The sequence below is a fragment of the Lampetra fluviatilis genome, chromosome 22 (assembly GCF_964198595.1).
Source record: "Lampetra fluviatilis chromosome 22, kcLamFluv1.1, whole genome shotgun sequence".
Classification (NCBI taxonomy): domain Eukaryota; kingdom Metazoa; phylum Chordata; class Hyperoartia; order Petromyzontiformes; family Petromyzontidae; genus Lampetra; species Lampetra fluviatilis.
This window is the reverse complement of record NC_136296.1, coordinates 3019852-3032657: the sequence shown is the minus strand read 5'-3', so window position 1 is coordinate 3032657 and position 12806 is coordinate 3019852. Positions and strand designations below refer to the sequence as shown.

General features: G+C 55.8%; 1 protein-coding gene across 1 annotated transcript in view; it reads right to left on the bottom strand.

The window, feature by feature from the left end:
* Positions 1 to 12806, bottom strand: part of LAMA5 (laminin subunit alpha 5) — a 202859-nt gene that overhangs the window by 105879 nt on the left and 84174 nt on the right. Inside the window, exons 24-33 of the mRNA XM_078866275.1 lie at positions 11942 to 12087; positions 9981 to 10087; positions 9096 to 9252; positions 8322 to 8485; positions 6268 to 6379; positions 4886 to 4983; positions 4370 to 4514; positions 3612 to 3738; positions 2048 to 2187; positions 256 to 371 (exon numbers count right to left, since the gene is read on the bottom strand). Coding sequence (XP_078722401.1) covers positions 256 to 371; positions 2048 to 2187; positions 3612 to 3738; positions 4370 to 4514; positions 4886 to 4983; positions 6268 to 6379; positions 8322 to 8485; positions 9096 to 9252; positions 9981 to 10087; positions 11942 to 12087 — 1312 coding nt within the window. The remainder of the gene's footprint in view (positions 1 to 255; positions 372 to 2047; positions 2188 to 3611; positions 3739 to 4369; positions 4515 to 4885; positions 4984 to 6267; positions 6380 to 8321; positions 8486 to 9095; positions 9253 to 9980; positions 10088 to 11941; positions 12088 to 12806) is intronic.

The window sequence follows — 12806 nt, the reverse complement described above, 5'->3', positions numbered from 1 at the left end:
TCTCCGGGTCCTCCCGGTTTTTTCCTCCACGTTCAGAAATATGCGTTTATCGTATTTGGCTGCAATACATTTCCACGTGATGTGCCATTTCCTTGAGCTATGTCATTTGTGGCAAGGTCGCTTCTAAAAAAGAGCTATATAGCTCAAGTGGGCCTTACCTGTTAAAATAAAAATAGATAGTTTCATAGTTTGTTCATGTGCATGTTGCTGCTGCTGGTGGTGTTTTATTATTGAACGTGCAAGGTGATGGCTTACTGGACGTCAAAGCTGTTTCCTCCGCAGAGCGAGATGAAGTCGGCGGACTTGTCGGTGGGCTCGGGGGATAACATGGTGGGGTCAAACGAGTCCTCCGGCACCGCGAGCACGTACTCCTGGGAGAGGCGGCGCGCACAAACACAGCCCACGTCAGGGACCACCAACGCGCCGGGGTGGTGTCTTTGCAGAAGCTCACCACCACCATCATTATCATCATCACGATTACATTCAATTGCATTTTAATTCCTGAGCCTGGAGAGGGCTGGATCAACGTGAACTGTTTTGGCCATCATCCCACCACTTTGTAGTCGAATGATGGTCATTGTCACTATGTATGTTGGGGGAGCGGTAGCGTAGGGGTTAGTTCGCTGCGCTACGAACCCAGGGACCCGCTCACGGCGAACACCAGTGAGGAATATCTGAACTGATCCTGGGCCTCCCCTAGGTCGACTCAAATGAGTACCTGGTGCGGTGTGTAAACATCGCCACTGGGGAGACAAAGGCGGTCGGGCGTGGTGCTGGCCACCCACCCCCTCGTGTGTCGTGCCGGCCTTCATAGGTGCCCGCTAAGTCCGTTAAGGCTATACAGGGGATCTTCATCTTGTATTTATGTTGAACTTCATTTGCACCGTACATAGCCAACCATGCGAATTGGAGGTGCGGGGGAACAACAACAAACTCAACACAAAAAGCAGTTCTACAGAAATGAGTTTTCAATCTAGATGTAACAGTGTACTGCAACTCCAGTGTGGCTGATCCGCACACAGCCACGCCACTACTCGCACTGCTCTTGCGGGATTCCCGAATATCGCCGGAACATCACAGAAGCAGCGTGGAACAAGCTCCACATATGAACAGTTCACCTCCACTGCCAGCCCCGTGGCGGGGGTCAAGAATTCCATGGTTTATGGCAGGGGTCAGCCTCTCCATAAAATGACCACTGCATATTTCCTACAAACTAGGAGTTATTTTTATCTACCGAGGCAGGATAGATAGGCCTGAGTCAACCCCCTCAACAGAGTCAATCTTGATTTGAAGCTTTCGTGATTTTAGGAATCCATACTCTACGGTTCTTTCGGTAAAGTCACGTAGCAGAGATTTGAATTCACTACCTTGCAACTGTAAAGCTCTCCAACGGCAATGCCACCCAACCAGATTCCACACACAACCAGCGGAGAGAAAGCAATAGAGATGAACGTGGCTACGCATTTAAAGCTATCACTTTAAATGCCAGAGAGGATACGTTTGGTCTCGACCACAATTGCAGGCGTCGACGGGCTTTGGACACCGCACACGGACATCAAGACATACGCATGCTTTCACTGCCCTCCTGCATGGCCCTTTCACCTGCAGTGGGATGAACCTTGTGAAGGCAAAACCTGTCTATCCTATTCAACCTCATGGTCTCTCTCCTAACCCTTATAGGCACGGTTCTTAAACTGGCAACCCCCGGGGGTCAGTCGGAGTGGTCCATACCAAGCTGTGGCCCCACTGAGACGCAAGGATTGTGACATACGATATGAGACATCTGTAGACGAGAGATTAAAGAGATGAAAGCGAGGTGACACCCGGAGGCATTATTAGCTATCACACGTGCACACAGGTTACGATAACACGATGCCCCACGCAACGCCATCACGTGACGCGTGGCACCACGCGGCCCTCCGGCGCACGCGGCTTTTGCAATGCCCCCCCTCCCCCCCCCCTCGTGGAGCAGAGGCGATGACCGCGTGGCAACGCCGTGCAAGTTCCTCCGTGACCGCGCGTCGCGATGCTCGCGGAGGCTGCTGACCAGCCAAAGGGAGCGGCCGTGCGGCACGATGACGGTGGCGACGACGTGCAGAGACGTCACGTCCAGCCCCAGCCAGCCGTCGGCCTCCACCGCCCCACGGCAGCCCCGGCCGTGCACGCAAGCAGAAGCGTTGAGCTGCCCTGCATGCACGGAGCGCGCACGCCGCACCACCACTGTCAGCAATGCCAGCATCACATTAGCATCACGCTCTCTCGCTGCCAACCCATCGGGTCTTTGTCCCTCTGCTAGAGCTGCTATAATGGTCGTTAGAACAGCCAGTCGCTCATCGTTGATCCGTCTCCGCCCTGTCTCTCCAAAGCCTAATATCGTGGTCCCTTTCACTTTATGGCGCGACTCGTGCCAGCACACGCTCATTTTACCATGGGACTCACCGGCCAATATACGCCGGCGTGTCCCATGGCAATGCCCACTGGGCTATGCAGCTCTTTGTCAGAAGTGACCTGGCCACAAACGAAGTGGCTTACCACGTGGAAATTTAGAGCAGCCAAATGCTCAAAAAGCACGCCGATTCTAAATGTGGAGGGAAAAACCGGAGAAAAATCCACACAACCACGGGGAGAGAGAGACACGGAAACTCAAAATATACAGCAGGCATCACGGTCGGTGTCTTGCCTCACAGCAGATGTGGAGCATACGTTCACAGGAAGTTCCTGTTTTTTTATGCTAATTTTAGTCACGTGACAAGGAAGTTACGATTTTAGATTTCCACTGTACCACGTGGGCGTCGGCCATTACACAGATAAGTCAAGATGGCGGCACGCATCACATCTCAGTGAGACCACAGCCGCACTTGTCCATTGTGGGAGCTTAAGAAGCATTGTATGTAAGTTGTTTATATTCCTATAATATTGTCAATGCTGTTGAAATGTTGGAATGACCGTTATAGTGATGTAAATGCCTTTATGGTGCCGTTAAGTTGTTGTGGTAAATACGAGGCCTAGTTAGTAACGAAGCCTGCGACTTTCCTTATTGTGGATGTTACTTGTGATTTAGTAGGTCGAGTCAGACTTGTGCTTATGTTGCGATCCTGAGAGTAAAGATGACGAAGTATCTCATCCACAGTTTAGTGTTATGTGTAATGCTGTACATTTGGGGTGCAGTGGGATGAATACACGATGTGTCTGTATGCAACGCACCGGCTTGTGCCTTTGTCTAGTTGTTCAGTGGTAATGTAGGGGCCTGGTCCGTCCAGGATATATTGTTATCTAAGACAATGTTCTGATGCGGTGGTGTTCATTGTGTTGGTGTTTCCGGATTATAACAGATGCTGTATCTGTGTTTTCTCACCAGTTTTGCCTTGTTACAATCAATAAATGACGATTGGAGTTGGACGTTCATCCTGGCTCCGAGGGTTTATTGAACGCAAGGTTATCTACTCGACTAGCGGTGCAACGCAGCGCACAGCGAAGCCGAGATAGTCGGGATGGAACCCACATCCTCCTGTACACCAGGTGAGGTAATTAACATCTCGCCACCGTGGCGTGTTGCATGTGGTGGGGGTGGACGGGTAGAGGGGGGGGGAAAGGAGGGGGGGGGAACAGACCGTGCCACGAGAGCCCGGCGTCCAGGTGGATGTCGGTGCGGAAGGACGGGTGCAGGGGCTGGTGGAAGTGCACCACGAACACGTAGCGCCCCACAGCCGGCACGGCCAGACGCACGCTCGCTCGCACCTGCAGATAAAAATAAGGATCCCCCGTGTAGCCTGAGCAGACTGTAGGGGCAGGTGGGTGTTAGCGAGCAGCTACGAAGGCCGGCTCGGCACGCGAGATGGATGGGTGGCCAGCACCACGCCCGGCCGCCTTTGTTTCCCAAGTGGTGAGGTTTACGCTCCACATTGGGTACGCATTTGAGGCTGAGTCGACCTAGGGGGAGGCCCAGGACCGGCTCAGGTAATCGTCACCGATGTTGGCCATGAGCGGGAATCGAACCCGGGTGGCCAGGTTCGTAGCGCAGCTCGCTAACTGTTACACTGCCTGCCGGCAGGCAGTCCTTAAAGTTGTTTTATTGTCATTAACGTTGCTTCTGAATCGCGGGTACACGTCCGTGGGCGAAATAATGGAGCCGGTGAATTTTCATTTCCGTGGGCTATCCCTTTTCTTGCGCGTGGCAACGTTCAGGGGCTAAATGGCAATGTCGAGTTCTGCTGCTGCTGCTGCTGGCCACGAGAGGGCTTCAGGAGAGAGAGAGAGTTTGCATCGTTGTGCTTTTCCTCCTCGTCCGCGGAAGGAGCCCACACCACCGTGGTGTGCCGTGGGCTGCGTCCTCCTCTCCCCGCTGGCGCTCTCCATGTGCCGCGCTCACCTCCTCGCCGTGCAGGTGGATGAGCGGCGGCGCTCCCTGGGCGCTGGAAGGCCTCTGCTGCCTGTCGTCGGTGGGGGCCGGGCTGCCCCCCTCGGAGCGCACTGAGCCCGCCGGCTGAGAGAACGTGGAGTCGATGCAGCGAGCGCTGAGACGCACGCGCACACAAAAGACAAAGATTCCCCCCCCCCGGTGTAGCCTTAATAGACTGTTGGGACAAGTGCTGTTAAGCGAGTAGCAGCACCTATGAAGGCCGACACGGCACACGAGGGGGTGGATGGCCAGCAACACGCCTGGCCGCCTTTGTCTCCCCAGTGGCAATGTTTACACACCGCACCAGGACAAGTTCAGATACTCGTCACTGGTGTTGGCCGTGAGAGGGAATCGAACTCGAGTCGCCAGGTTCGTAGCGAAGTGCGCTAACCGCTACACTCCAGCTACCCACACGTACACACTCCCGCACTCAGAACCTGATTGTGGGGATAGCGGCGGTGCGATGGCGAGGGTGCTAGTGTGTACCTCTGGCTGGAATGAGTACCGTGCATGCTCACACAGTGCACGAGTGGCTCCACCAGCTCCATGCTGAAGTCCTTGTACGGGACAGCATATATCTTGTGCTGCAGCAAGGAGAAAAATAAACAACAATGCATCAACCATCTATAAGCGAGACACAACCCAAAACAAGCATGTGTTGTTTTATTCAGTAGTGGACCGAGGCCGTGTATCAGGAGCTGCCCAATGCGATATTTGAACCTCAGTGGCGAGTGAGAAAAATGCTTTTATAGAGCTAAAAAAATATAGCTTCCACGTGCGCCAACATGGCGGCCTCCAGTGACGTCACTGGGCCACGCCTCCAGTGACGTCACTGGGCCACGCCTCCAGTGACGTCACTGGGCCACGCCTCCACGCTCCGAGTGGCACGCTCTAAGGCAGTGATTCTTAACCTGGGGGTGCGAGACATTGCCAAATTTTTTTCCAAAAAGTAAATTATAGAAAAACAAATTAAGCATGGGCACGTAAGTACAACTACTTTGTTTCATCAAACCTATTTATTTATCACGATAATTAAAACAAATCAACGATTGAGAACCAATGGGGTGCAAGGCTGCAGTAAAGGTGAAGAGTCCACTGCTCTAGAGCAGCGGCTCCCAACCCGTGGTTGTCCGCGAGGCTACTACAGGGGGGTCCCGTGGATAAAAAATAATAACATCCTCGCCAAGGAAATGTACAATTTCGAATGGCTAATAGTGAGTTTCAGCCTCCCCACCTGAAGAAGGACGCTTGTGTTGCGCCAGAAACGTCGTGATTTAATTTATTTAAATATTTTACCTACGTGACTTTACCGAAAAAACCAACGAGTATGGCTAATAGTGAGGCTGAAAAGGGGTTCTCACACTCAAAAAGGTTGTGGGAAGCGCTGCTCTGGAGCTCCCTCCTAGCGCAGGCCTTTCCCACACCAGCAGCGGCGTCGACAAACAATTGAACGGCCGCAAAAGTATCTGAGATGGATATCTGGGATCAGTAGACGAGAACGGGTCAGACACGAAGAGACGGGGAAGAAGTCAAGGGTGGCGGTGTCCATCTCCAGACAGGCTGAAAGGACGTCCACTCGAGATGTCTGGGGCCAAGTGGAGTAAGAGGAAGAAGAAGAGAGGACAACCGAACGGGAAGATAGGCGACAAACGTGGAAGCGCCGGAGCGGAGACTGACGCCAAGAGAGAGAGGGTGGCTCGGGGTGGACGGAGATCCTAAGGATCGCGGAGTGGATGTGGAGGTCGGGCCCAGGATGGGGACGAGTGGAGATTCCCACACTGGGTGGGAAGAATACGAGGGGGAGGGGGAGGAGGCATGCAATGGGAGGGCGAGCGAGAGGCACCGCGGCCGCGAGGGGTGAGACTGACGAGGAGGAGGCGGTGCAGGCCCTGGCCGCTGACGACGACGTCGGCGCGGCTGGCGAGCGAGAAGACGGCGACGCGGCCACGAGCGTCCACAGCCACGGCCCGGCACAGGAAGCTGCTCCGGCACGAACACGCGCACAACAACCACGCAGCGGCGGTGATGCCACTTCGGCGCTTGTGCCAGGCCCGGCGCACTTTTCAGGGCACGTGAAGTGTCGACGGCTCGCTGGCAGGAGGTCGCGCGTCACAGACCCAGGTGCCATGGGTCGACTGATTGAGATGACCGGTAGATGCACCACCTGTGCCCCCTACTGTGCCAACTTGCTGTGTTTTAGCCACCCAGCGCTCCGCTCGTTGTTGTGAGCATCGCTCCTCTGCCCTGCATTGTTGCTGGAGGGCGACTTCCTCCAACTGCACAGTAGTAACATTAACGAGCCTCCTCCAGAGAGGCCGATCTTGACACTAGTCATTGAGCAAGTCCGCTCCGCTCCACACCCTCCTGTACAGCATCAGTCCATCCCTTCTCTAGCCAATGCCACGCCAATTTAGCTCCGTCTATCCGGCCAAACAGAGGTTACCTGGGCGTGCAGTGGCTGCGCATGCGGGTTACATGACCCAGCCAATGCAGCTTCGCAAATAATCCAGTCTGGTTAACCCCACCATGAATCACAGGCAGGCTAGCATGAATGTTTTAAACTGGCGCAGATCTACATTTAAAGAGGTCCACATATTACGCAAGCAGAGAAAAGATAGAGCCTAACTGTGACCGAGAAGACTTGGAGCTCTGTAAGGAGCGAAAGGCCAGGCAGTTTTTTACAAAGCAGTACGCAGCCAACGAAACGAGAATGCTGCTTGAATGATTCGAAGTGAAACCTCTGCTGCCAAACTGGAGCAGGTCATGAGCACACTTAGCAAGCAGCTACGAAGGCCAACACTGCACACGAGGGTGGTGGGGCTAGCACCATGTCCTCCGCTGTCGTTGGCTACCCCCATTCGTGATGTTTACACACCACATCAAGTCCTTATTTAAGGCTGAGTTGACCTAGGGAAGGCCCAGGGCCGGTTCAGATATTCCAAAGAGGGTTGCCAGCTGTCCGCGTCTGGCCTTGCCTGGGTTTGAGCCACGCGGGGGCCAAACATTATAATTTATTTTTATTTGATCAGGTAAGGCTCACAGAGCTATCTGGTCACTGAGCTATCTGGCCACGAAGTGGTGGCCTACCATCACGCGTAAATGTGTAGCAGCCAAATACTCTAAACGCGTGATGTTGATTCTAAATGTGGGAGAGAAAAACTAGAGGATCCGGAGAAAAATCCACGCGACCACAGGGAGAGATAAAATGCAAACAGCAAATATACAGAGTTTTTTTTGGGATTAGATCGTATAAATATAAATGTGTCGTTAAACCTGCCACCACCCGACGCATCCAATTAGTAAGGTTTGTCACATAAACAAAACATGCAAATTCGTTACTAGTACAGCACACTGGTGTGTTGGAGAGTAAACACACAACATCTACAATTCGAGTATGACGTTTTGCCAGTAAATACCACTAGCATCATCATGTGATAGCCAGATTTGTGGAGAAATCCTCCTCTTCCGTTCCTTAAATAGAGGGATAGATGCGATGTCATCACTTGCGAGCCAATCAGATGCCAAGGCCAGAGTAGGGGGAGGGGTGGGCGTCAGGGTCGGGATCGAACCCACAACCTCCTGTACACCAGGCGAGGCAGTTAACATCTCGCTACGCCTGCCAAATGATCGCCCACCCCCGGCCCCAGCCAGGCACCACCTCCTCGTCAGCTCAGCTGAAGCTGTGGCGGCGCGACTGGCGGGCAGCTCGCCGCTAAACACCGCCGGGGCAACCAAAACGGAGAATTTGCCCTGGCCTGTAAAACATCGCGGGGTGGCACTTGGGGCCCGCCGCACCGGCGAGGCGCAGGAGAGGGCAGCCAATTGTGAAAAAGAGCTTCGTAGCTCATCGGATTTCCTCCAGACCGAAATAAAGATTCTGATTCTGGGTTGGAGGATGTTGGGCGGTGGGGGGGGGGGGCACCTGAAGTCGCAGGGCTGGATGGTGACGGTGGCCTGCGGCTCCGCACCCAGGCCGTGCCGCACCGTGACGGCCGGCGTCTGGCTCGCTTCGGCCTCGCTCGCAAACTCGAGCACGAGCGCGTGCTCACCTGGCTCCAGCCCGTCCAGCGCCACGTGCAAGTTGTCCTGCGCACGCACAGAAAACGTAGACAAAGATCCCCCGTACGGCCTTTAACAGAGTGTTGGGGCAAGTGCTGATAGCGAGTAGCACCTGCGAAGGCTGTCACGGCACACAAGGAGGTAGGTGGCCAGCACCATGCCCGGCCGCCTTTGTCTCCCTAGTGCCAATGCTTTTACACATCGCACTAGGTACTCATTTGAGGCTGAGTCGACCTAGGGGAGGCCCAGAACCGGTTCAGATAAAAATAATCGTCACTGGCGTTGGTCGTGAGTGGGAATCAAACCCGGATGACCGGGTTCGTAGCGCAGCAAGCTAACTGCTACACTACTGCTCCCCAGAACACACACGCATGCACGCACACGCACGCATGCACACGCACGCTAAAAACGCCCACGCACACACAGACACACCTATGCACACGCACCACGAGCGGAGTCTACGTGGGGCCCCTCGTGCGCCACGCCGGCCTTCACAGCTGATGCTCACTATCAGCACCTGCCCCCCAACAGTCTCTGCTAAGGCTACACGGGGGATCTTTGTCTTCGTGTGTGTAGTGGGCGGGGGGGGGGGGCACGCAAAGGAGACAGGAAGGTGGAAGGGGGGGAAGTCGCTCACATGCTGGGCGCCGAGTTCCACCACGGCAGCTGGGGAGGGGTGGGGCCGGGTGCGCCCCTGCACGGCGACGCGCTGGCCCGAGCGGTCCACGTGGAATCCGAGTGCCGCGGCCACATTCGCGAAGCCGTCGAGCGGCAGGAAGGAGTAGAGCAGGCAGCTGGGACGCACGGGGCGGGGAGAGGGAGTGGGGGCGGATGAGAACCTGCCTGGGTGCCATGTCTCAGTCTGCTGTGAGTCAGTGGGTGCCATGTGAACAGTCTGCTGTGAGTCAGTGGGTGCCATGTCTCAGTCTGCAGTGAGTCAGTGGGTGCCATGTCTCAGTCTGCTGTGAGTCAGTGGGTGCCATGTCTCAGTCTGCAGTGAGTCAGTGGGTGCCATGTCTCAGTCTGCAATGAGTCAGTGGGTGCCATGTCTCAGTCTGCTGTGAGTCAGTGGGTGCCCTGTCTCAGTCTGCAGTGAGTCAGTGGGTGCCATGTCTCAGTCTGCTGTGAGTCAGTGGGTGCCATGTCTCAGTCTGCAGTGAGTCAGTGGGTGCCATGTCTCAGTCTGCTGTGAGTCAGTGGGTGCCCTGTCTCAGTCTGCAGTGAGTCAGTGGGTGCCCTGTCTCAGTCTGCTGTGAGTCAGTGGGTGCCCTGTCTCAGTCTGCAGTGAGTCAGTGGGTGCCCTGTCTCAGTCTGGTGTGAGTCAGTGGGTGCCCTGTCTCAGTCTGCTGTGAGTCAGTGGGTGCCCTGTCTCAGTCTGCAGTGAGTCAGTGGGTGCCCTGTCTCAGTCTGCAGTGAGTCAGTGGGTGCCCTGTCTCAGTCTGGTGTGAGTCAGTGGGTGCCCTGTCTCAGTCTGCAGTGAGTCAGTGTCTCAGGCTGCTGGTTGGTGTGGCGTGGCCCTCACTTGTCATCGGCTTGGTCGGGGGTCGCGCTGTGCCGGCAGGGCTCCGTGACCTTCACCTGCAGTGCGGGAGCCTCGTAGTAGGTGCTGGGCAGCAGCACCAGGTAATCCTGCCACACACACGAGAACACAGAGACAAAGATCCCCCGTGCGGCCTTAACAGACTGTTGGTGCAAGTGCTGTTAGCGAGCACTTAAGAAGGCCAGCATGGCACACGAGGGGGTGGGTGGCCAGCACCACGCCCGGCCGCCTTTGTCTCCTTAGTGGCAATGTTTATACAGAATCAGCATATTTTTTCCTGGAAAATCCGATAAGCTGTAAAGCTCTTTCTCATAGATGTCTAGCAGGGGCAGGTCAGAATATGACAACAAACGACAGAAAAACAAGGTAGGAATTAGTTTAGGAAAGGTAAACAAATCACGAAAACGAAACACTTATTTTACACCCTGCACCAGGCACTCATTTGAGGACGAGTGACATAGGCGATGCCCAAGACCGTTCCAGATGTTCGTGGCTGCTGTTGGCCGTGAGCGGGAATTGAACACGGGTTTGCCAGTTTCGTAGCGCAGCGCGCTAACCGTGACACCACCGCTCCCCACACCTCATTGCAGTGCAGCGCGCACACACGCGCATCACGCACGTACAGAGCGCTTACACACGCAAGCACGCACGATAGCACGCCGCTCGCCGCGTGGCTTTAGAGATGAAGAGATTCAACGATCGGCTCAATGAATATTCCCTCTAATACCACCCCTTATCCCCGTGTGTTATTACAGCCAAAACATGCCGTTTAATGCAGCTTTGCTCAATAAACTGCCTCCAGCAGCAACAGGCAAAAACGCTCGCAAACGACCTGCAAAGAAAGCAGCGCTGTGTGATGCGGTGACTTCTCTCTGCGTCGCGAGCGCTCTCCACCAAGGGGATTTTCGACGACCGTGCAGGCATCGGCCATGGCGGCGACACCGCCCGCCGGACCCTTCCCCCGCCGGATGTAACGATCCGTCGACTAAACATCGGATTCGAGATCTCGCGACGCGGGCGTCAGACGACGCGCGTCACAAGCCGCGTCCAGGGATTTTTGACGGGGTCACTCACGACAAAGGCTACTCGTGGATCCTTTTCAAGCGTTACACAAGCGAGCGGGTGAGGCGAGTCGATCCGCGTGTAAAGAAGTTAACGACCAGGAGCGGGTGAAGGTGAAGACTCGCGAGAGTCACAGGCGGCCCCCCGAGCTCACACTCCACACAACAACAACAACACAACAACAACAACAACCACCAGCACCACCACCGGCGCAGGCGAGGCAGCAGCTGTGCCCAGCCATCACGTGGACACCTCTGGGTTGGCTTGTGGGGGGCGGTGGTCGTAGTGGGGGGCGGTGGTGGTAGTGGGGGGCGGTGGTCGTAGTGGGGGGGCGGTGGTCGTAGTGGGGGGCGGTGGTGGTAGTGGGGGGCGGTGGTCGTAGTGGGGGGGCGGTGGTCGTAGTGGGGGGGTGGTGGTCGTAGTGGGGGGGGTGGTGGTCGTAGTGGGGGGGCGGTGGTCGTAGTGGGGGGTGGTGGTCGTAGTGGGGAGCGGTGGTGGTTGTAGTGGGGGGTGGTGGCCATAGTGGGGGGTGGTGGCCGTAGTGGGGGGTGGTGGTCATAGTGGGGGGTGGTGGTCGTAGTGGGGAGCAGTGGTAGTCGTAGTGGGGGGTGGTGGTCGTAGTGGGGGGCGGTGGTCGTAGTGGGGGGGCAGTGGTCGTAGTGGGGGGTGGTGGTCGTAGTGGGGAGCGGTGGTGGTCGTAGTGGGGGGTGGTGGTCGTAGTGGGGGGTGGTGGTCATAGTGGGGGGCGGTGGTCGTAGTGGGGGGGGTGGTGGTCGTAGTGGGGGGTGGTGGTCGTATTGGGGAGCGGTGGTGGTCGTAGTGGGGAGCGGTGGTGGTCGTAGTGGGGGGTGGTGGTCGTAGTGGGGGGCGGTGCGTCGTACCAGCAGCACGTCCTGCACCTCGATGACGATGTACCACGTGCCGGGGTTGAGCACGAAGGGGGTGGCGGGTGCCCCGTTCCCGGGCACCGTCACCAGGGCCGGCGACACCGCGCGGCCAAACGTCACCGAGCGGCTCTGCTCCTGGCCTGTGTGCCGATCAGGGGACGCGACGTGGAGAGACACCACGGGGGATCAGGGGACGCGACGCGGAGATGCATCGACCCACGGTGGTCGCCTCATCCAAGCGCTATCCAGGCTCCGCTCTGCTTAACTTTTGAGATGTCACAGCCGATTGGTGGAGATGAAGCCATCGGTCACATTTTCATCCGAACGTTCGATGACCGTGCAAATGTTTCAACACCTGAAGCAGGCGCCCTGACTTTACTAAACTGAGCTGTGTAGCTCTTTTGCAGAAGCGAGCTGGTCACAGGTGATGGCTCAACGAAGTGGCTTATCGCGTGGAAATGTATTGCAGCAGTTGATTCGAAATGAGTCAGGGTCGAGCCCATGACCTTCTGTATACCAGGCGAGGTAGTTAACATTTTCGCCACCATGGCGCCCTTTACTACAATAGAAGGGTTACAACTGGGTCTGGAGCACGTCGGGCGGAACAGCGTCACAGTGATTAGCGTACACGTACCATAGGCGAGACGATTTCAATGCCTTGGAGTACACCCGGCAGTGCTTCAAGATTAGTTTATGTTGGGTTTGGTCATGGGTCTAACGTCAACTTCCAGGACGACAACCCTCCACCGCTTGAGCCAATCAAATCATGTTGTCACCTGGGCAAATATGCAAATTGATCTGATGTATCAGCAAAACGGGAATGTTGAACGCAAGCAAAATGTGATAGTTTTCGTTCCCG